At 36.9% G+C, this 23,897-nt stretch overlaps 1 protein-coding gene across 1 annotated transcript in view; it reads left to right on the forward strand.

Annotated features, from left to right (window-relative positions):
• The window catches only part of RNMT (RNA guanine-7 methyltransferase), a 29,812-nt gene that overhangs the window by 1,081 nt on the left and 4,834 nt on the right, over window positions 1-23,897 (forward strand). The window contains exons 2-10 of the mRNA XM_079784449.1: window positions 1,408-1,855; window positions 3,638-3,773; window positions 6,200-6,325; window positions 8,324-8,436; window positions 9,385-9,566; window positions 10,244-10,408; window positions 14,712-14,829; window positions 19,523-19,624; window positions 20,960-20,993. Of these exons, the coding sequence (XP_079640575.1) occupies window positions 1,442-1,855; window positions 3,638-3,773; window positions 6,200-6,325; window positions 8,324-8,436; window positions 9,385-9,566; window positions 10,244-10,408; window positions 14,712-14,829; window positions 19,523-19,624; window positions 20,960-20,993 (1,390 nt within the window). The 5' untranslated portion in view covers window positions 1,408-1,441. The remainder of the gene's footprint in view (window positions 1-1,407; window positions 1,856-3,637; window positions 3,774-6,199; window positions 6,326-8,323; window positions 8,437-9,384; window positions 9,567-10,243; window positions 10,409-14,711; window positions 14,830-19,522; window positions 19,625-20,959; window positions 20,994-23,897) is intronic.

Consider the following 23,897-nt stretch of genomic DNA (forward strand, 5'->3'; position numbering starts at 1 on the left):
CTCCCCCCGCCCTCCCCTGATTTGGACTTCTGGTCTCCCTTTTCCATTTGTTTTGAATAATACAGCCTAACATTTTAATAGTGGTACATATGTATATACTGTATAAGCTGAAAGCATCTTGAACAGTAATTCACACAGTGCTTCTTTGAGCTCTTCTGTAGTAAGAGTTGAGTAAATTAGTTAAGTGACAATAAATGGATCTCCATTTCTGTTCAACAGATCGTTCACCTATTTCCCTCCCGATCCATTAGGCCTAAGAACGTTTGAAAGAGTCTTAATGGTTATTAAGTTGCTGGCTGAGTCTTGAAACTTCTTGTCCAAAGCCACTATCTTCACTTTTACCTAATTCTGAAACCTATTACGAAATGGGGATTTCAGAAGTAAACTACAGGTTCCCACACTTTTCTTGTTCTTGTTGCCCTTAGTGTCTCTGATGTGTGTCTTTTTTTCAATGTCTCCAGGCCAAAAGAAATACCTAACAGTGCCATTCATTAGTTTAGTCCAAAGAATTTAAGTATGCCCTAGCTGGTTTGGCTCAGTGAGTAGAGCATTGGCCTACAGACTGAAGGGTCCCAGGTTCAATTCCAACAGGGGCACATGCCAGTGTTGTGGGCTCCATCCCCAGTGCGGGACATGCAGGAGGCAGCTGATCAATGATTCTCATCATTCATGTCTATCTCTCCCTCTCCCTTCCTCCCTGAAATCAATAAAAATATATTTTTTTAAAAAATAATTTGAATATTTATGTCCTAGCAACTTTATTTTAAAAAATAATATTAGTGTTTAATTTTTAGTTAACCATGAGTCCTTACTAATAGAATCTATGTACCTGTTGGGTACTGTAAAACTTCTCAAGCCTTGAAATAAGATTAGACATCACCAACTTCATTTCCTGTTTAATTGATTTTCTAGTGCCACAAAAATATCTGCTTCACAAAGTTATGATGTCATTGAAAGGGACATAGCAATCTGCTCAGCTGAAATTGTGCTCTACTTGAACCTGTATCTGTGATATCTTCCAGATACCAGATATCACTATGCTTCCCTTAAAATTTTAAAATATCCTGCTGTGCCAGTATGAGTTTGTTATAGTGCCCAGCACACAATTTGGGAATCAAGGCTATAAAGTAAGAATCAGAATAGAAAAGGAACTTGTATGCCCCCCCTTCATTTGTCAGTTTTAATACCAATAGTGACTTTTATGGGTAAGATTGCTAAAAGAGTTTGGGGATTATAATTAGTACTCCCACATTAGTATGTTCATAAATTGATATTAATGTATATTAACATCATTTTCCTGAGATTTAAAAAACTCCTGGTTGATCATTGAAATTAAATGAATGGTTAGCTTCTGGTTAAAATTATTTTAAAGTGATTATAGGTAATATCAAATTTTTGCCATTTCAGTGTTCATGAAGTTTTATCATCTATTTAATCAAAAATGGAAAATTCTGTAAAAGCAGAAGAATGTGAAAAGATCTCTCTTGAAGAAGATAAAGGATCAATAAATTCGTTAACAGAGTCTTCATTCAGCCATAATGAAAGCACAACTGCTCCTGGGACTGAGCTTTTTGAAAAGGCTCCTATGCAAGTACACACTCCCCAAAAAAGAAAAACGGAGTTTGCAGATGATCTTGTAAAAGAGAGTTCCAGCTGTGGAGAAGACACTCCATCCAAGAAAAGAAAACTTGATGCTGAAATTGTACCAGAGGAAAAAGGTTCTGGTGATGATGAAGGCATTTCAAGGAAAAAAAGGCTGGAAACTGATGATTTTCCAAAAGATGAACCTTCTCCTGTAGACGGCACTCCGAAAAAGAGAAAAAGAGAACTTGAGGATGTTTCTGAAAAGCAGAAAGTATGTTGAATGTATTTTATTTTATTCATAATGCAATATGTTGAATTGAAATGTGGAGCAGCTGTGAAATAATACTGGTTTTTACATAATAACTTCAGAATGTTCTTTTTTTTATTAAGATAAAGTAAGTTTTTAACTCTTGTACTTCAATTGTTTTTATTTAGGTGAAACTTCTGCTAATGAGATAATATTTATGGTATCAAACTCTTCTTTGACTAGAAACTTGAAAGCTAGTTTTATGGTTTGCCTTTTCTTAGCATTTAAAAAAGACAAGAGTATGAGTCCCAGATGATTTACCTTGTTTCATTTTTGAAGTGTTCATCTCTTTTTGTATCTGAAATAGTATCACTTAAAATGATACATTTAAAAATTATACCCAGTTTTACATTTCTTTCTTACTGCAACTCCTTTAACTATATTGTTTCAACTTCTTGTTTGGGTAGTTGCATACAATTTTAGCTAAGTGGACACAGAAGCCTGATGTTTAGCAGGGATACTATAGAGCAAGGACTATCAAGTCATTTTCATCTGGGAATACCAGATGTTGTGAAGGAATCAGAGACAAAATCTGGATCTGGAGGGAAAGAGAGCTTCAATGAATGAGTAAAATTCTGCCATCAGCCATGAGGAGGAGTTTGCTTATATAGGCTAAGCATTTGTCAGTGGAATGTGAATACTTGTAACAGAGAGGAGCTTGTATTATAAACTTAGTTTTCAAACTTTTACTAGCAGTGGAACCCTTTTCTCAAGTAAAAATCTTTGGTTGAACAGGAAGTATGGGGATCTGAAGCCCTGTACCTACCATGGGAATTTTGCCGAATGCTCAGGGCCTTAAGTAGGAATCACAAATTGAAAATGTTGAAATAGATTAATAGCAATAAGAGTAAGAATCATTGACACTGAACATAGCCTATTGAGTTCTAATCCCTTTCTGTGTATGGCCTCATGTAATGGTCACAGCTATTTTATAAATAGACTAGAGGCCTGATGCACTCGGGGGTGGGGTGGGGTGTCCCTCAGCCCAGCCTGGGCCCTCTCACAATCTGGGACCCCTCAGGGGATGTCCACCTGCTGGCTTAGACCCCATCCCTGGGGGGATGGGGCCTAAGCTGGTAGTCAGACATCCCTCTGTCAGCGGGGGAGCCCTTAGTGGAGCAGGCCTAAGCTGTTAGTTGGACATCCTTAGTGCTGCTGTGGAGGTGGGAGAGGCTCCCGTCACCACCACTGCGCTGGCCAGCCATGAGCTTGGCTTCTGACTGAGCAGCACTCCCCATGTGGAAGCACACTGACCACCAGGGGGCAGCTCCTGTGTTGAGCGTCTGCCCCCTGATGGTCAGTGTGCGTCATAGTGACTGGTCCTTTCTGGTCTTCCCCCTACCCCTTAGGGTCAATTTGCATATTACCCTTTTATTATATAGGATAATACATATTACTCATTTCTATTTCATTTTCTTGTAGGAACCCTATCCACTGACTGGAATTTATTGAATTGAGTAAATTAGAGCATTGGAAGACTACTTGTTTTATTAAAACATTGATAGCAAAATTATATGGACAAAAGATCAAGATGAAAATTTTAAACCTAGAGATTTTTTTAAAAGTAGGGAAGGGAAAACAAGTCTTACATCTGATGATAATTAGTGAGATTTCTGTGGCTAATGCTGTTGTTCAGTGAAATTTACCAATTTCATTAGCATTTTATCCTTATATAGGTCAGATGCTCTTTTAGGTTTATTTTTGCCATATTGTAATCTTAATGTTGTTCCGTTCTCTTATTTTCAGCACTTAAAAGTAGGACACAGCTCAACAGTGGCTGCCCACTACAATGAACTTCAGGAAGTTGGCTTGGAGAAGCGTAGCCAAAGTCGAATTTTTTACCTAAGAAACTTTAATAATTGGATGAAAAGCGTCCTCATTGGTATGATTTTTTTTTTATTTATACTTTGGAATGTTTTATTTCAGCTTATGTCTCATTTCCCCCCCTAAATGGTTAATCATATACCAAGTTGCTAGATCTTTAATTTAGATTCATTTAATCATCAAACCTTGACTTTATAAAACTAAAGCCAAAACTAAAAACAGGCCTTTGAGATTAAAAGGTTATGTTTACTTTTTGTTTACTACATAAAGATACTAATAAGTGTTTAATGGATATTAAATTAAAAAGTTAACCAGGCTTTCAAAAGGTAGTATGCCCCTTTTATTATTAGAGTTAATGCTATTAAGTAATTGTTCTATTTTACTCTAATAATAGTTTTGGAGCAATGACATGTTGTTGGATTAAACATTCAGATTCCGGAAATTGGCAGTATCATGATTTTTTATTTCGAGGTCTTTAATGAGTTGGTAAAGATCATGTTTGTTGATTGTCCATTGAACTTATTTTTTTTGTATGGTGTTTGAGGAGAAAATAAAGTTTATATTGAGGATTATGAAGACATTCAACTCTTTGGATCCAGTATTTTATCTGTGGAAACTCACCTTTGAAATTAAAATGGAAGTCAGTTGAGGAAGTATGATTCAGGATATATTTATTGCTTTGTATATCTAGTACATCAAATAGACTATTACACGAGGTTAGGTTTTTAAAAAGCCAGTGTATTTTGAAGTTTTTCTTTTTTTTAAAAGCCAGTCTTAGAAAAAGTGAAAATACTTTCTTGATTACACTGGAAACAAGTGCTAATTATGGATACTTTCTACTAGGTTTGATGATAATTTACTAACTTTTAAAGATAAATTAGACATTCTGATAAGTGTTAAGAGTGGAAACTAGACTCATTTTTTCACACATTTTGATATTTTTATTTAATTTTTAATCATGTTTTATTACAAAAGTATTATTTATTTGACTCTGCCAGTTGTTAGTGAGGGTAACTGAGTGTCAGTTTTCTTTTCTCTTTATTTTTAAGATTAATATTATGTCGTTTGTAGCTTATACTTTTAAAGGTAATCTTTGGACCTTAATCCTAATTTATTCTCTCTTGCTTTCCTTTTGCAGATCTAATGATGCAGATAACTTATCATTAAATATTTTTAATGATGTATAATTTATTCGTGTATTTATTCATTAAAAGACTTAAGTCAGACTTAGCAAAAATTTATCTCAGCATATTCATGTTATTTTCCTTCAGCTGTTCCAGCAACTCTCTCAGTGGATGCCCTGCCATCTGCACCTGCCTTTCTGGTCCTAATGCAATCTTGTGGTCTGTGTATGCAAAGCTCCCTCTGACTTTTTCCTTTCTCTTCACAACATCCATTCTTTGTCATTCACTGTCTTTCTTGTTGGTGTTTATAACTTAGTCAGTAGTTGAGTACTGTTCATGAATGTGATGAAGATATCTTTGAAATGTTTCTTGATGATTTCTCTCATTAGTCTTTCTGTATGGAAATAAAGAGATTTTATAATTGTTGTTTTTCACTCTTTGAATATTATTTTTATGCTGTTTCTTAAGATTCATAGCAGTAAGTTAAATATGGAACACTTGTACTTCTATTGAAATTACTTTAAGATCCTGTGGACAGTGAAAGGCAGAAGCATTTATATAGAATATGCTAGCAATCAAAATAATAAACATTAAATAGAAAATGTTAAACTCAGAGTGATAAAGACAGAAAAAGTAGATTTGGGATGCAGTAGTGTATCAAGTTTTAGAATTGCTGAATACTTTAATTGTCTAAGGGTATTAAGATGTCTGTAACTGATATTTGAAGCATTTGGCTATTGATATATGGGTAACCACTGATACTGTTTGTTGGCTGTTAATGTGATTTGGTAGATTGGGATGAAAGATTCCATTTTTTTACTTCAGAGTGTTTAAGAATTCTGATGATAGTAAAATTAAGGGTATGTATACTTTTTTGACAACTTCTTATATTTTTGGGTGTGGTAAGCCTGACATCTTTTATGACAATCAAGCACTCTTAATCTATAATTATTTTGATTAACTTAGGTGTATAATAAGCTAAATACTTAGCTTTGGAAAGAGAAAACTATAAAAAAATATGAATGATAAGGTTTTCTCTTATCATGAACAATTATTGGGTCTTTTAGTATTAATTAGAATTTAAAATGTCTGCTTTTTAATGTTGAATCAAATTCTGAAAGTAATCTTCAGAACCTGTTTTAACTTTCTAAAATCCAGATGCATGCCTTTTTATCTTGAATACTAGGAGATCAAGTTATTAACTGTCATATTTTGAAATGTTTACCAAAAGTTATGAATTACATAAGTGAAAATATACTTCATATTACATGTCAGACAGAAGTTAATAGTTTATTAGGGGCGACAATTTATGCTTTAATAAAATGGAGATCATATATTATGACTTATTTCTCTGTTTTAGGGGAATTTTTAGAAAAGTTACGACAGAAAAAAACACGTGACATTACTGTTTTGGACCTGGGATGTGGTAAAGGTGGAGATTTGCTCAAGTGGAAAAAGGGAAGAATTAATAAGCTAGTTTGTACTGGTAAGATAATAATGGTGTGGAAAAAGTAATTTGTGTCAATCAGGAAAATGGAGAATAAGATGGATCTCATTATCAAAATGACACTAAAATATTTTATTTCAGTATATATGGGGGTTATGCATGAGATGGGTGTTTTTAAAATGAGATAATGTTCACCCTTAGAGGTTGCTGCAAAACTTACTCGTTATTCTGAAATTTATAAATTAAGATTGAGTATCTTCCCTACCCGATATGAACCGTATTTCAAGGTAACCAAATGGTCGAAAAGGGAAATGTCAATTTATCTAAAAATCAGGAGGAATGATGAAAATCACAATTTTTCTACCTTGATGAAATAATAGATCTAAGCAACAATCATAAACAGATGCTAAAGCTATTGGGTAAAGTTGAAAGGAACTTAACTGAATGAATCAAGTACCTGGACCCACTAGTCAGTCTTAACTAAAGTGGAACAAGCAGGCATCATGTTCTTCCCAATGTGATGAGTAATAGGAAGTGCACAGCACTACCTCTGAAGCATTGCCTAAATTGGCACTTCGCGAATTTTTTGCTTTTAAGACCACTGTACACTTAAAAAGGCTTGCAGACCCCAGAAAGCTCTTGTGTGTGTGGCTATATCAATGGATTATAGTAATTAAAACAATTTTAAGAATCTTTTTAATCCATTAAAAAAAGTTTAGTAAGAAGACTGGCATTTTAAAAATATTTTTGCAAATTCCTTTAGAGTCTGGAATAATAGATAACTGGATTCTCACACCTGTTTCTGTATTCAATATGTTGTGATTTGTTATTTTATTTGATAAGTAGTTGAAAAATGCAGGAGTATTTTCAAATAGGAAATTCATCTTTGATATTATACCAAAACTTGACAAGTTCCTTAAAGATCTACAGTGTGGAATCTGAAACCATAATAATGAACTTTTCATAATCTGTTACATTTAATTCCAGTGGTTTATCTTGCACTTTGGATGGCTGTTTTGCCCCATGAGATTTTGTAATATTTGGAAAATAATGTTCACTAAAGTTATACAGATCTCTATGTTGACATCAAGAAATCACATTTGTTTGGTATCACCACCAATCAGAGAAGGAATGGCAAGATGCCCAGCCCATGGTGGTAGATGTCAGTTTTTCTGAATTGTAATTTTCACTTGAAAGCTCAAATTTTATCATTGGTAAAAAATATGTCCATTGTTTTTCTCAAAGTGATAGGCTCACTTTGTTTATTTTCAAGATAATGACTACTATATTACCATGTCCGAGTAATCGCTTTGTCAGTGGTTCCTTCAAGTGAAAATAATTTTCTATGAAAAAATTGGCCAGTCAGCTCATAACACAGTCACACCAGTCCTGTTTAAACTTTTGTTATATAGTAGAAAATTATTTTTATTTTCCATTTCATCACATAGAATATTAAAATGATGTATTCAAAAGCCAAGATTTAATAAAATTTATTTTTACTGCTTTATCAAGGATATTCTTATATGAAACTGGCTTTTTCCCCCATTGCTAGTTTTATAGTGCTGAAGAATATAAGTATTAGCAATACATTTAGTGCCATTACCTTGTATTCATTAATAAGGTGCCACCATTTTATCCACTATTTTTGCACTATTGCTTTCGCTCCATTAGTGCAAATCTCAACACAGAGAAAAGGGCAAATAATATTTTATTAAGAAAATATAAATTCAGTATTTCCAAAACTGGGCATACAGTGTTAGGTTTTATAATTGAAATTGGAATCTAAACTTTCTGCTTTTAACTTTGAATAATCATTTAAAAATCATTATAGAATTTTTAAATGTCTTTTGAAAAATAATAGGAACAAAGACTTCTCTTTTGTTTTGAAGGAAATAGAACTCTTTTGCTTGTACTAAGGCTAGATTTCATGCGCAAGTTTATCTGTTGAGGTTAATGTATGGATTTGTGCCATCTTTGCTTTACAATTTCTCTCTGTGCGTCTTTGTTGACAGTTACTAATATCCCTTCCCCTTCCAGATATTGCTGATGTTTCTGTCAAACAGTGTCAGCAGCGGTATGAGGACATGAAAAATCGTCGGGATAATGAGTATATTTTCAATGCAGAATTTATAACTGCTGATTGTTCTAAGGTACAAGGTTTTTAAAATTTTGTCAGTTTATTTTTTATATATTTAATTTGGGTAAATGATTTGTTTTAAAAATTAGCTTTTTTTAAAAAAATGTGTTTTGCAACATTAAAAATCCTTATGACACATTTTCCATTTCAACTAGAAATTCTGTCATGATCAATTTTTTTAATGATCCACTGAGAATTTTTTGTTTTTAATAATTTGAACTTTTGAAATCACTTGTTGCTTTCCCATTTGGGCAAGATTTATTTTCCAGTGTTTTGAAATAGAACTGAATTGTTTTGTTCACTTTGTAATTTATGAGGGTAGTTTCCCAATATATTATAGTCTGGTTTTCTTTTTCACCTTCTATCTGTTTCTGAATTGCTTACCAGCTATGAAATGTAAAACTACAGAGACACTTGAATAGTGAAAGTCTGTTCTTTGTCTTGTTAGCTCATTAAGCTATTAGAGATATCCTTAATCATCCTACATGTGTTGTTAGCAGTTTTGAAAGTGAGAGGAAAAGTGGTAGTATACTGCTAGAATGTTGGAAACCTTTAAAAACATTAGTGTATTTTTTTTAAATGTCTGTAAGGCCAGCTTCGGAGAATTTCTTTTTTTTTCCGGGGAATTTTTTAACCCAAGTTATTGTTCAGTGTTATTTTCAAGTAAAGCCAAATAAAAGGATCAATTCCTTTACATGTCATATTTGATTGATACATTTTAACATGATTTCAGAATCCCTACTTTTTAAAAATTGATATGAAAATGGGAATCAAATTTCTACTGAACAAGAATGAAAATATGATTTCATTATGATCCTCATTATACATGAAAGAAAGGATAGGTCAGTTGGAGGGCATGTCTACTTTTATTTTAAGAACCCTGATTTTAGAAATTAATTGCTAAAAAAAAAATTATGTTGGACTCTAACATATTTACCCTTTTTTTTTTTTTTTGCTTTAGGAACTTTTGATTGACAAATTTCGTGACCCAGAAATGCATTTTGACATCTGCAGTTGTCAGTTTGTCTGTCATTACTCATTTGAGTCCTATGATCAGGCTGACATGATGCTTAGAAATGCTTGTGAGAGACTTAGCCCTGGAGGCTATTTTATTGGTACCACTCCCAATAGCTTTGAACTGATGTAAGTACTTTTAAATATATTGTGGTTTACAATAGACTCAGTATTAAGCTTATTTTAAAGTAGCAATGTTTATCAGAGAGCTTTTATAAAACATGCCATGTTGATCATAAAATTGATAAACATTTTGGTAATTTATTTGAATAGATAATCAAGGCTTATGTTATATCGAGCCAAAGGTTATAGTGCTAGACAAGCTGCACATCAGATTCCAAGGCACAGAGAATTAACTGTCATGATAATGAGCCTTACCCTCTACCCTAATTTTATTATTAGTGTGATAGTTAGTGAACTTCTAGTACATTATGTCTTTAAAGTAGCTAAAATTCTATTAAAAAGCTCATCAGCCCTGACCAGTGTGGCTCAGTGCCGGCCCGCAGGTGGAAGGGTCAAAGGCGCATACTGGGTTGCAGGTTCTATCCCTGGCCATGGTCAAGGTGTGTGCAGGAGGCAACCAATCAATGTGTCTCTCTCTCATATTAATGTTTTTTTCTCTCTCTCCCTTCTTCCCATTCTCTGTAAAATATCCCCAGGTGAGGATTAACCCAAAAAAGCTAATCGATTGTCTTTTTAAAATTGCATTGTGGTGTCTTTTTTTGTGTGTGTGCATAATCTGATCAGAATAAATCTGAACTAATAACAATTTTAATCTTTTTTATTTTGGTTTGGGGAAAATATAGAAGACGCCTTGAAGCTTCAGAAACAGAATCATTTGGAAATGAAATATATACTGTGAAATTTCAGAAGAAAGGAGATTATCCTTTATTTGGCTGCAAGTATGACTTCAACTTGGAAGGTGTTGTGGATGTCCCTGAATTCTTGGTCTATTTTCCATTACTAAATGAGTAAGAATGTCATTTATTTGTTACTATTCTCTTTTTGCCTTCAGAAAGGAAAAAGGGGGAAGGGAAAATCTGTATTTCTAGACAGTTCTCTATAGGATTCCCAAAGAAAAAATATAGCCTTGTTTTAAAAAACAAAACCCTCAAACCAGGGTTGTGCCATTGGTCTCTTATAGCCTTGCTTAGCTTTCTTTTATTCCTATAATTATTTTATCTTGTAGGTAAGAAAGTGAGTCTATTACCTTCAACTTGTGGCAAAAAATACCTGACATTACAAATAGCAAAAGATTTTTTAAAAATAACTACTAGTAACTTGGTGGTATCAAATGAATCCTTCTTTTTACAGGGATGGGTATTAAAAGTTGTTTCATATTTCACTGTAGCTCTGAAATCTCCTATGTCTCATAGGCAATCTCTATAATAAAGAGCCAGGGTGTAACGACCTTTACGACCGAAGCTTGACCAGACCGGAAGTCAGTGCTAGGTTGCCGTGGCAACACAGCGCTGACTGCTTTGGCTGCACGCCTGGTGCCCCAGCACTGACTGCTTAGGAGGCTGCAAATCAGGGCCAGAGAGAGGCCTGAAGAGAGAAGCAGGGACTGATCCATTGCCTCAGTGGCAGCTTTTGACCAGCACTTGCCCCTCTCTTTCTCTCCCAGTCTGACCAGCAGCCTCGCCTCCATTTCTCTCCAAGACTCTTTAACGGGGCTGCTGATCAGCCCCGCCTTTCTGATCAGGCCCCGTTGATAGGCCCAGAGATGCTGACTGGCATAGAAACTGACCAGTCAGAACCAAATCTGGGTGAAGTGTGAGGATCCAGTGGCTGCCTAGGAGGCGGAGGTCTCGACACTGACTGGCATAGAAACTGACCAATCAGAATCAAATCTGGGTGAAGTGTGAGGAGCCAATGGCTGCCTAGAAGGCAGAGCTTTTGACGCTGACTGGCATAGAAACCAACCAATCAGAACCAAATTGGCCAGCAGAGGGGCAGTTGGGGGCGAGATCAGGCCTGCAGGGGAGGGCAGTTGGGGGTGAGATCAGGCCGGCAGGGGAGGGCAGTTGGGGGTGAGATCAGGCCGGCAGGGGAGGGCAGTTAGGGGGGATCAGGCAGGCAGGCAAAGGCAGTTAGGGGCGATCAGGCAGGCAGAGGGGTTAGGGGCAATCAGGCAGGCAGGCAGAGGCAGTTAGGGGCGATCAGGCAGGCAGGCTGGCGAGCGGTTAGGAGCCAGCGGTCCCAGATTGTGAGAGGGATGTCCGACTGCCTGTTTAGGACCGATCCCTGTGACATCCCCCAAGGGGTCCCCAATTGGAGAGGGTGCAGACTGGGCTGAGGGAACCCTCCCCCCCCCCCCCCCCCGCTCTGTGCACGAATTTCATGCACCAGGCCACTAGTGTTGATAATAAAATCCTGATTCAGGAATGCAGTCCCTCATGCACCTGAATTTCTAGGAGTCCTGGGGACTCTATAGACACGGGGAAAGTTGGGATATCAGACTTCATCAGGTAAGGCTTCAAGGCCTTATGAGATACCTTGATCTTAGGATTTTTCTTGATAGGCAGAGTGGAAGAGTTAACTTAAATGTAAGCTAGTTGACTGAATTTTATTTCCTACTTTTTAAAAACAAAAGTCTTTTTTTAACTGGGAACAAAAGAGCTTATTATCTGCTTACTTTTAGTTGGTGACTACTTGAATTTTATCTCAGACAGTAAAATTATGGGTGTAAGATTTTCAGGAGTTCTACAATACATAGAAGTGGACTGACTAAACATGAGAAAAATACTATGCACAACTTAGGAATAAAATCTGTAAAATTAAAAAACTTAAATCATATTTGTTCTTAAAACTAGTAAACTTTTGGGAAATGGTACTGTTCCGCTTCATAATATAAGAAATTAAATAGACATTTTTAATGTGTTGTTTCATATGTTTAATATGTTAGCTTGATGTTTTAATTAACAAAGTTGGTGATTTTAGTTAACTTTTTTTTAGTGCTAAGTAAGCACTAGCAATCTTTTCTACTTAATTTGCCTGATGATGATAGATGTAAAAGTCACAAGTCATCATTTTAATATCTAAATTTGTAAAAATTATTGAAATAGGTATTCATTTTGTGAGACAGATTTCCAGCAATGTACAGGGATTTTTGAGATGCCCTTTTGCCATTTCATTAAGAAACTGAACAAAAATATAATTAGCTTTCATATGGCAAACCTATACATTTGAGTTTCAGTTCTTTGTAATTATGATATTTCTTAGGTGTAAAGCTTGGGGTTTTCTTGTTTGTTTGTTAGTTTGCTTGTTTTAAATATATTTTTATTGATTTTAGAGGAGAAAGGGAGAGGGAGAGAGAGAACACTGATGAGAGAGAAACATTGATCAGCCTCCTCCGGCACACCCCGTACTAGGGAAGGAGCCCTCAATCCAGACATGTGCCTGACCGAGAATTGAACTGGTGACCTCTAGGTGCATGGATCAACAATCACTGAGCCACACTGGCTGGGCTATGTGTAAAGCTTGGTTTTATTTCTAAAAGCTTTGGAGATTTATAATAGAAAGGAACTGCCTGGAATATAAGAGATTTTTATCTTTGCTCATATCTTTCCAAGACGGGCTAATTTAATACAAGAAATCCTGCCCTACATATGCCTTTTACTAGTACATACAAATCTCAGTGGCTTGCATATGTTTCCCTTCATCCTATCCCCTCACCTCACAAGTCCTCAGGGTTTTTTCAGTTGTTTATTCTGTTTTTTTTCTTTTCTCCTTTACTTGCTGCCTGGAATCATCTCTAGGCTCCCTCACGATGTCTACAGATACATAGTTATAAACGTTGGCAAATGCAGCAAGGGGAGCTGTAGGAGTGCAGGGGCGGCACGCAGACACAGAGTATAACTGGGAGAACTAATGTAATTGAGGATTTAAGGATGTCATCTGTGAAGAACTGATGTTTAAGTCAAAATCTAAAGGATGAGTTGGCCAGTTAAAGACTGGAACTAAGAATCTTCCAGGCACAAGCAACAATATATATGAAAGACCTGAAGTGAGGAAGATCTTGGCTAGTTCAAGAAGCTGAAGGAAAGCCTTGAAGCCCATTTTATAGTTTAACTAGAGGCCCGGTGCATGAATTCATGCACCAGTTGGGTCACTCGGCCTGGCCTGCGGGATCGGCCTGAAACCAGCTCTCCGACTTCCCCCAAGGGGTCCTGGATTGCAGGGTGCAGGGCAGGCCGAGAGACCCTACTGGTGCGCGATTGGAGCTGAGCAGGGATGTGGGAGGTTGGCCAGCCAGGGAGGGACCACTGGAGGGCTCCAGGGTGTGTCCGTCCCGATTGACCGGACCCCAGCAGCATCCTAACCTACCAATTGGAGTGTCTGCCCCCTGGTGGTCAGTGCACATCTAGTAAGTGGTTTAGCGGCCTTAGCATATCATTAGCATGTTACGCTTTGATTGGTTGAACAGACACTTAGCATATTAGGCTTTTATTATATAGGATGGAGAGGATGGAGTGGCATGTTGAATACAGTGGGCAGTGGAGAGAGTGTGATGGTATAGAGAACTCCCAGGATTTCTGGCATGAATCATTAAAGAAATTTACTGAAATAGCAAAGATTGGCAGAGAAACAGTCTAGTGGGAGTCAGCCTGGGACATGGGAAGTTAAAGAATGCCTATGCCAGATCCTGGTGGAGATTTCTAGTAAGCAGTGGAGTAAATGAGTGGAACAGAAGAGAGAGCTGAGCACTGATAACTGTGCTGGGTAAAATCAGGGGAGTGAAAATGATTAAAGTTTCTCGGCCAAACTCTTCAGCAACTAAACTTGGGTAAAAGAAACCTGTGAAACAAACAGAGGAAGCAACCCAAGATGTAGGATAAAAATTAATAGTGTCTACAACTTGCCATAGAACCCAAGAGAGGAAGAATATTTTAAGAAGGAAGTTGGCAGCTGTTTTCAATACTGCTGTGAGGATTCTATAGAAATAAAGTTAAATAAAATGGATTATATAGAAAAGTGTTCTTTTAGTTCTTCATTCCCATCACACAGTCTTTCATTTTGGTTCCTGACCCATTTGTTGTATTAATAGAGAGCTCCCTGTGACCCATTGAGATTTGGAAGACATTTTTTTATAATGTCATGGTTAGTGGTATATTGCTCAGCATTTATTTTGCATCATTGTGAATATCTGAAGGAGATATGGTAGTTTTTTTAGTTAAGTCCAGAAGATGTCACTATTGTGTGATAGTAAGCTGTTGAGATATTACAAATATTTTAGAAGCCTTTTCATTATGTAATATTTTTTTTGGACAGAATGGTGAAGAAGTACAATATGAAACTCATCTACAAAAAAACATTTCTGGAATTCTATGAAGAAAAGATTAAGAACAGTGAAAATAAAATGCTGTTAAAACGAATGCAGGCCCTGGAGGTAAGTATTTTGAAAGCAATGGCTACTTCTGAGATTCTTTTCAAGGCCATGTAGACACTTAATATTGATACATTACACAGATTATTTATAACTACTCTAGACTCTTCAGCACTAAGACAGAGCTTGGCACAGAAACTTTCCAGGTTAGGTGCTCAGTAAATGAATGAATGAATGAGTGATGCTGTCATCAAATTTTATTTTCTAGATAGTAATTCTTTAAAATAACATTTTTCAACCTCAGGACTATTAGAATTTTGGCTGGATAATTGCTTGTTTTAGGGACTATTCTGTGCACTGTAGCATGTTCAACAATATCCCTAGATATCAGTAGCATCCCCGCCCCAGCTGTGACAACCAAAAATGTCTCTAGTCATTGCCTAATATCCCCTGGGGTTCAAAATCACCCCCAGGTGAGAACCACTTCTTTACACTAATGCCCTTTTGTTAAACAGTAATTTAAAACCTTCCTAGCCAGGGTCCGAGACAAGTTCATACCATGTATAATTTGTTCTTTGTGACTGTCTAGCAAGATTTCAATCTTTAGCCTATATTGGTCCTGATACCTGCTTTAACTCCTGGACTCCTCTCTGCTTCCCCTAATGCAGTAGTGAAGGTTGTCTATATAAGCTTTAAACACAGTGTACAACCATTAATTAATTAGTTTTCCTTATGTATTTTATCACTGATTATAGGGAGCATTTTTGTTATTGATCAGTGGTCATATTAATCAGTCATTAAACTTCTTTAGAGAGTTCATCCAATTTAGAATATTTTTAAAGTATTTTAAGTCTACTCTTACTTATCCTCAATTTTCTCATGAAGAAGGCAAAGCAGCCGCTTTTTCTATTTTTAAATGGGCAGCCTGAGGCTCAGAGATGGTAAATAGTTGTTTGGGGTCACATGGCTATTAACATTTAGATTTTCTTCAGTTTTTATAGGTGTACTAGAGGCTCGGTGCATGAAATTCGTGCATGAAGTGGTGGGGGTCCACTCAGACCAGCCTGCACCCTTTCCAATCCGGGACCCCTTGGGGATGTCCGAATGCCGGTTTAGGCCCAATCCCGGGATCGGGCCTAAACCGGCATTCGGATATCCCTCTCACAATCCTGGACCGCTGGCTCCTAATTGCTCACCTGCCTGCCTGCCTGGTCGCCCCTAATTGCTCCCACCCCCCCGCCGGCCTGATCACCCCTCACTGCCTCTGTGTGCCGGCCTAATCGCCCCTAACTGCTGGCCAGGTCGCCCCCAACTGCCCCCTCCCTGCGGGCCTGGCTGCTCCTAAATGCCCCTCCCCCACCAGCCTGGTCATCCCTTACTGCCCCCCCAGCCCCCGGCCTGGTCGCCCCAACTGCTCCCTCTGCCGGCCTAGTCACCCCTCACTGCCCCCCCTGCCAGCCTAATCGCCTCCAACTGCCCCCCCTTTTGGCCTGGTCGCCCCTAAACCCCCCCCCCCCCACTTGCTGGCCTGGTCGCCCCCAACTGCCCCACTCTGCTGGCTTGGTCACCCCTAACTACCTCCCTCCCCCACCCCCCGCCAGCCTTGTTGCTCCCAACTGCCCCCCTCACCCTCGCCGGCCTGGTCACCGCATGCAGCCTGCTTGTTCAGTCATTTGGTCATCCCTCACTAACCCCCATGCCGGCCTGGTCGCCCCATGCAGCCTGCTTGTTCAATCGTTTGGTCGTCCCTCACTAACCCCCCTGCCGGCCTGGTTGTAGGCAGCCATCTTGTGAGGGTGTGAGGGTCAATTTGCATATCACCTCTTTATTATATAGGATTCCAACAAAAGTCTCCTATTATAGTTGCATCCCTTCCCCTTCCCCCTGATTTTAAATCCTAAATTGTCTTTTAAAACCAGTAATCACTAAAATGTCATATTCTTTGTTGGTCACATTTTTTGTTTTAGAATTAGGAATGTTTATATTTACTTTACATTAGGAGGAGAGGCTTATTTTTGTTAGTTTTGAGGAAAAGGAAAAAATTTCAAAATATTGTGTGCATAAATCACTATATGCATACATGCCTTTAGTACAGGGGTGGGGAATGCAGGCCATATTAAGGCCCATGAAATAATTTGGTCTGGCCCTGCCAAGGCATTAGGGATGAGTTAATTAAATGTTTGACCAAATATGGCAAGCTAATTTTTAAGTTGATAATTTTGTATGGCCCATGAATGATGTTATAAATATCCAAATGGCCTTTGGCAGAAAAATGGTTCCCCACGCCTGCTATCATCCTTACTTGATAATGCTTTGCATGTACAGTGATCAGTTATTTATACTTTCTCTTCCCATCTGGGTAATAAATTGATTTGTGTAATGAATTGATTTATTCAAAAATACATCTGGACAGTGGGATATGGGATAATGGTCCCCTTTCTTTAAGGACCTTATGGTGTATTGAGATAAACATACAAGCAAATAATTCAATACAATGTGAGAATTGCAGTAATGAAGAAATAAATATAAGAGGGCCTTTTGGGAAGAAAAGTAGACTGTAAGAGTTAAGACAGAGAAGCATGAGAGAGCAGAGAATGTTTGAGGAAGTACTGGTAACTCAGTATTTCTTAGCACAGTAGGTCTCCAGTCTTCTCCCCCATTACTGCCTTTGAGGATATGACTTATTACTGTGGCTATCTGGGGACATACATGAGCAATAATAGTATGTAGTTTGAAAAAGTCCTTTGTTATTTTTCTACTTCTTCACCAAATCACTTTTGCAGGCCTATAAAGGACTGTGAGTGAGAGAGGACATGACCAAACAAGAATGAGAATATGACTGTGATAGCATGGTTTGAGGGATGTTAAAGCCAGAGGCAGAAAGAGCAGCCAGGATGCTATGGCTTTGGTCCAGGTCAGATTTTAAATGGATCTGTTTTCTGATGTTTGCTGTAAAAGGTCTTTTCCTAAAGCCGTCAGCCTTCAGAGTTTCAGCAGTAGAACCAGTACAGCTTTACTCTGCTCTCCTGGAGCAGTGTAGCAGATGGAAGAAAGAATGAAAAGACATAAGCCAAGGAACTATAGTTATAAAGTCCTGACACCTCTTTTCTTTTTTTCTTACCTGGAAACAGTTCTGGAAGGTAACTACTTTGAGGGGAGATACTTCATAGGATATATACATTTTAGCAAGTTTAGACAAAACAATCAGTTTTGGAACTTTATATAGTCATGTTATTTGGTCTTTTAAAATTATCAATAGGGAGTGAAACTAGATGTTTGACAGGCAAATAATCACATGGAGGAGTCTGATTACACTGGTAAGGTGAAGAAAAAATTTACAACAGAATAGTTTGGCAGACATTCAAATTAAAGTTTTGAAGCTTTGTGATGCAATGAAGCTATAAGATGTGGAATTAAAAGTTCAAAAAAGAATTTAGTGATCACAAACGATTTTCTTATATCTTGTGTTAATATGCGATCAAGAATATAGCTGTTAATGGTAACAATATGGAAGTCCAAAAAGCCAAACACTTTTTAAACAGCAAACAAATAGTTAAATTTCTAATGCCTCCACTCACTGTAGGATATTTATAAAGAAAAGAAAGCTAGCACAGTAGACATTCCCAGATCATTTTCTTACACAATTGCCAGGAAGATCTAGGTCTAAAGTTGTTTCTTGCTAACTGGTAAAGAATATGTAATTTTTATAGAGTAGATAGTTGTTATATTAAATAGTCTATGTAATTTATGTTTGATTTACATATTTCCAAAGCCCTTTTCTTCATAGTATAAGGAGAAATTAGTTAAAATGCCCTATAAATAGTGCTTGGGGTACTTTGAATATACATTTGGCCAACATACTCTTACACACACACACACACTTTTTTTTGTTTTGTTGACCCTTCTTCAGATGCTTATGAGAATGTGGAGATTACCTATAATTTGGAGGTTGGATTATTTTCCTTATCTTGTTAAACTCACTGGGTTCTCTGTTGACTAGAGTTTTTCATTTGTATTGTTTCTAATTGCTGTTCATGCCTTCCGTGCCTATTAAATAGCTATAATGCTCAAATTAATATTTAGTTCATTTGATAATATCTTTCTTCAGCTTTGTGTTGTAACAGAAAAAGCCTTTGACTGAGAGTCAGGGAGCTGCAAGTGTTTGCTGCTAAGTGGTCCTTGGTGGTGATTAAATGATACAATTTAGTCCAACTTTAAATATTCTGATTATGATCAAGTTCACCATAACAGCTGCTGCCTGCCACCCTTTTTATATATATACTAGAGGCTCGGTGCAGGAAATTCGTGCACACAGGGAGGTGGGTGTCCCTCAGCCCGGCCTGTGCCCTCTCGCAGTCCAGGAGCCGCAGGGAGTGGGCCTAAGCCGTCAGTCGGATATCCTTAGCACTGCTGTGGAGGCAGGAGAGGCTTCTAGCTGAGCCCAGCTTCTGGCTGAGTGGTGCTCCACCTGTGGGAGCGCACTGACCACCAGGGGGCAGCTCCTGTGTTGAGCGTCTGCCCCCTGGGGGTCAGTGCATGTCATATCAACCAGTTATTCCACCGTTTGGCTGATTTTGCATATTAGTCTTTTATTATATAGGATATATATATTTCACAAGTATATATAGTTTGTCTTCCTGAAGTAATACTTGGGAATTATTGTGTTATTCATTTTATTTAGGTGATTTAGTATGTTAATTCTGCATTGTAAATTTCAGTGTGATATCTTAACAAGGAATTTGACTTGCTTCCCTAGGCATATCCTGCAAATGAGAATTCCAAACTTGCTTCTGAAAAGGCAGATGACTACGAACATGCAGCACAGTACATAAAGAATAGTCAAGTAAGGTTACCTTTGGTAAGTTTTCAAATTTTAACATATTTTCTAAAAAAAAAAATGAAAAAAGGTACATATGGAAACTTAGGAAATTATTTCATTGGTATATAGAACATGGGTTTACTGAGTTATAAATCATATACACATTAATCTGTTTTCCTTAAGTTATGATTTTTAACCATAGACTGGGGAATAAAATGTACTGAAAATTGAGTGCTATATATGAAGCAGTAAAGATGGGGAAAATGTTAAGAGACTTGGTTGAGTTTTCTTGCTGTATCATTATATCTTAACCTAGGTGCTATTATCTAATGTGTTCCATAGATAAAATTCAGGGCTCATGAACAGATGGTGAAAAATTACATGTTCATTTTCACTGACTTCTACATGAAGTTTACATTTTCTCGTATTATGAACACAACAATAACAGTTGTATTATTTGTAGCTGTGACTTTGTCATTAATAGAAATTATATATATTTGCATAACACATTTCTGCTGGCATCCGAGAATATTGTTTACATTCATTAATTCTTCAAAATTACATTACATTAGTTGCTAGAGTTGCTACTATATCTTGTTAGCCATTTCATTACTATATCAAAATGTTTTTAATATTTTGATAACTATTTTAAATATATTTTAGTTCCTTTGCATAATATGTACTTCATTTGGTGATTTCTTTGTAAAAACATAAAAGTTTTATTTCTTCCTGTAGGGCTATTTGATGTTTTGAGATAGGCATTTTGATTTTTTTGTTTTCTAAGTTAAATATACAAGCTAGATGCTTTTTTTAGTTACACACACACAAACACCCTCTTTACACAAATTCACCCTTCAGTTGAGAAGTAGTGGTTAAGAGAATTTGGCAGGAGGGCAAAAGTGTTGAGAGGGTGGTGTTAAAGGTTATGATTTATTTTATATGTTCAGGTCACAGTAATATTTATAGTAATTTGTATGTATATTTATAGCAAAGATAGTGTTTGGACACCTCTGCCCATTATTGAAAAATAAGTGCATATATATATAGAGTTGACCCTTGAACAACATGGGGGTCAGCGTGACCCCTTGCATAGTTGAAAATCCATGTATAACTTTTGATCCCCCCTCCCAATTTAACTAATAGCCTTACTGATAACATAGTTAATTAACACATATTTTGTATGTTAAATGTATTAAAGTAAGCTAGAGAAAAGGAAATGTTCTTAAAAGCATAAGGAAAATAAATTGACAGTATTTATTTTAAAAAATTCACATATAAGTGGACATATGCAGTTCAAACCTTTGTTGCTCAAAGATTAACTGTACTTCCATATTCAATCTGAAATTTTCTTTCTTTTTTTTTTTGTAATTTTAGGGAACCTTAAGTAAATCAGAATGGGAAGCTACAAGTGAGTATATTATCAGTATAGATTTACTGACATTTTCAAAGATTGTTTTAAAGTGATTATTAAAATATGAAATCGAGAATTTTTCTGACACATATTAGGTTGTGTATGTACTTAATTATAGAAAAAATCCCTACTATGTCCAATTCCCTGTTTTGCACAGCTGTTTAGTGTCGAAAGAAAATATATGCAGAATGTTGTTTAATATAAACTTTCATGAACATTCCTAAACATTTTCATTGCCTACATAGCCCTTTAACTCATTAACTACATAGCTCTTTGTATTTGATGGCTTTACTTCAGCTTTCTATCAGGAATTATGGCTTATAGTACACTTCCATGTACTTTATTTGATTTTGGCCACTCTGATGTTGACAGCGAAGGCATAATAGATACTAGAACATTTAGTGAAGGAGCACTGAGTGAATATTTTAGAGGGGTGGGAACAGGTCTGATATGGAGACACTGTAAAGTGAGGTACCTGTCTTTGGAAGAGAAATAAGAGACCTGACAAATCTGTGAAATCCTGAGTTCTTCAGCAAATGGATGCTGAAGTCAGCTCCCTTACTGGTAGGATAATGGTAATACCCTTATGTGGTTGCCCTGAGGACTTAAAAGGTAGTTCGCACTTTTCATTTAAATACTTGGTAATTATGTTGAATGCATAAGTAGTACTCAAAGATAATCCATTTGATAAACATTGAGTGTTGACTTACATAAAGTTCTATGAAAGGGCGTTAGGAAATAAAAAGGTAAATAAGTTATCTCTGCCTTCCAGAAGTATACTATCTAATGGAAGAAACGGACAAAATAAATGCATTAGCTGGGCAAACAATTTTAAATGCTAAAGTTACTGTAATGGGAAAAATGGGTGAAAGAAAGTTGAATGAAAACTGAAACCCGAGAAAAAATAATACTTGATATTAGCAAGTGTTTAACATGTGCCCAGGCACTATTTTTAGCTTTTCATATGTTGTAACTCAGTTAATTCTCACAACTTTACAAGTAGACTATTGTTTATTATATCTACTTTTCACAGGTGAGAAAGCAGTTAAATAACTTGGCTAAGGTCACAGTGTTCCATGCTCATAACCATGGCCTCATAGAAATCCACAGAAAAGACATTTTCTTAGGACTTGCTGAATTGGATAGAGGAGAAAAGGAAAGAAGACACATAGGGCCGGCATGTTGAGCTTGTCTCAGAATATTGGTGCCCTTAGTTGAAAAGGGATTGAGATAGAGATGTAGAGATAGAGATAGAGACGTAATCTTTGACACCTGAGACGTGAGCATAAACCTACACATTTTCTTTCCCCAAACTGGAGATGACACAGCTATCTTAGATATGCTACCAGTCCCAGAGCACAGTTTGAGGGCAGACAACTTGGTCGGAGGCTTTGATGGTGTGATGGCTGTAGCTTATAGCAGTATGTTTATATTAATTGTAGACTTTAATGATAGCATACAAATGAATTAGATAGCCCCAGACAGTTGAGGAGAAGATGGGTTAGAGATGTGGAAAACAATAGGAAAGGAGCAATGGCCAAATTGCAGCCAGATTCTAGCTCTTGGGAGCACTCAACTCTTTGATAAGGCACACTGTTCTAAACTGGAGGGCTTTGTGGTCTGGAAAGTATCTTGCCTAGTCGCACAGTCTAATAAATGTACGAAGTTATATTTTGAACTCCTACTGGTCTAATCATTAAGCATTTACTGCCCCAGCCTGCTGCTTCTCCATAAGATACTTTAAATGTGAAAGGGAAGTAGAGAATTGTTGCTGGGTTGCTTTTAGAAGTGGTTCAAGATTTGTTTCTTTAAATCCCAATTGAAATGCCTGCGCAAAAAACGTTTTATATGAGTGAGACTTTCAGAGTGTTAGAGCTAGAAAGAAAAGTTACAATTGCTTCTCTGACATGAGATACTGTATCTCAGTGGTTTTCAGTGACTCTTGAGGAGGAAAGGACAGGACTGCGGGGGGTTTGCAGTAGGTATAGGTGTTGGGGAGTGGGTTGGGCAGGGCTGCACTGCAACCTTGGAGTGCAGGGCAAGGTTAAGTAATGCTGGTCTGTTTTAAATCTCAGGAATATTTAGATTACTTTTCTTCCTTATCCTCTAGAGTCTAGAAGAATCTACGGTATTGATGATTATCCTGCTTGTTTTCTGTCCATCTGTCATTGCGTAAAAAATCAAAATCAAATCAAATCAAATTGGGAACTAGCAGATACGGAGTAGAGAATAGCATGGCCAAAGTCAAAGTAGTGTTTTGGAAAGACTGGTACCCATACAGGCTGGGTTGGAAGGGCAAAAAGCTGAAGGATCAGGAGACTGCTACATGGTCTCTGACATCCTTCATATGTTCCCTGTTCAAAAGTTAACTAAAGGAGTGAAGACTCCTAAGTTATGTGGCCTATTATCGCTAGTTGAATGAATGTCCTAATACACACTCTGAACATCCTTGTGATGTTTTGATGATTTGTTATCTTTTCAGGTATTTTCTTACCATAAAACCTATTGGTATTGTATTAGAAGATATTGTAGGTGTGAACCTTAGTAGGGTTCAGAATGGAGAACCTTAGATGCATTTAGATGTCTTTGAGTGAATACACATTAAAGTAAGAAATTTTATTTAAGAGAGAGTGCCCTTGGGGCTGGAATCATGGAGGAGTATCATTGTTGGGGCCAGATTAATACCTTTAAGCGTTGATTATCATGTAACCTTTGGCTCACTTTCCTTACCAGGCCAATTCAGTTATTAGAATTTTAACATGCATGTTATATATTCCTTATCATTCTTCTTCTTAGTTTTTTTTTCTGAATAAAATACTTTATATATATATTGCTCTGGATAAAAAATAAAATTAGTCCTAAGATTTTTTTACTTTTAATTTTCTTTGCTTTTATATTCTT

This window comes from Cnephaeus nilssonii (assembly GCF_951640355.1).
Source record: "Cnephaeus nilssonii genome assembly, chromosome: 11".
Taxonomy (NCBI): domain Eukaryota; kingdom Metazoa; phylum Chordata; class Mammalia; order Chiroptera; family Vespertilionidae; genus Cnephaeus; species Cnephaeus nilssonii.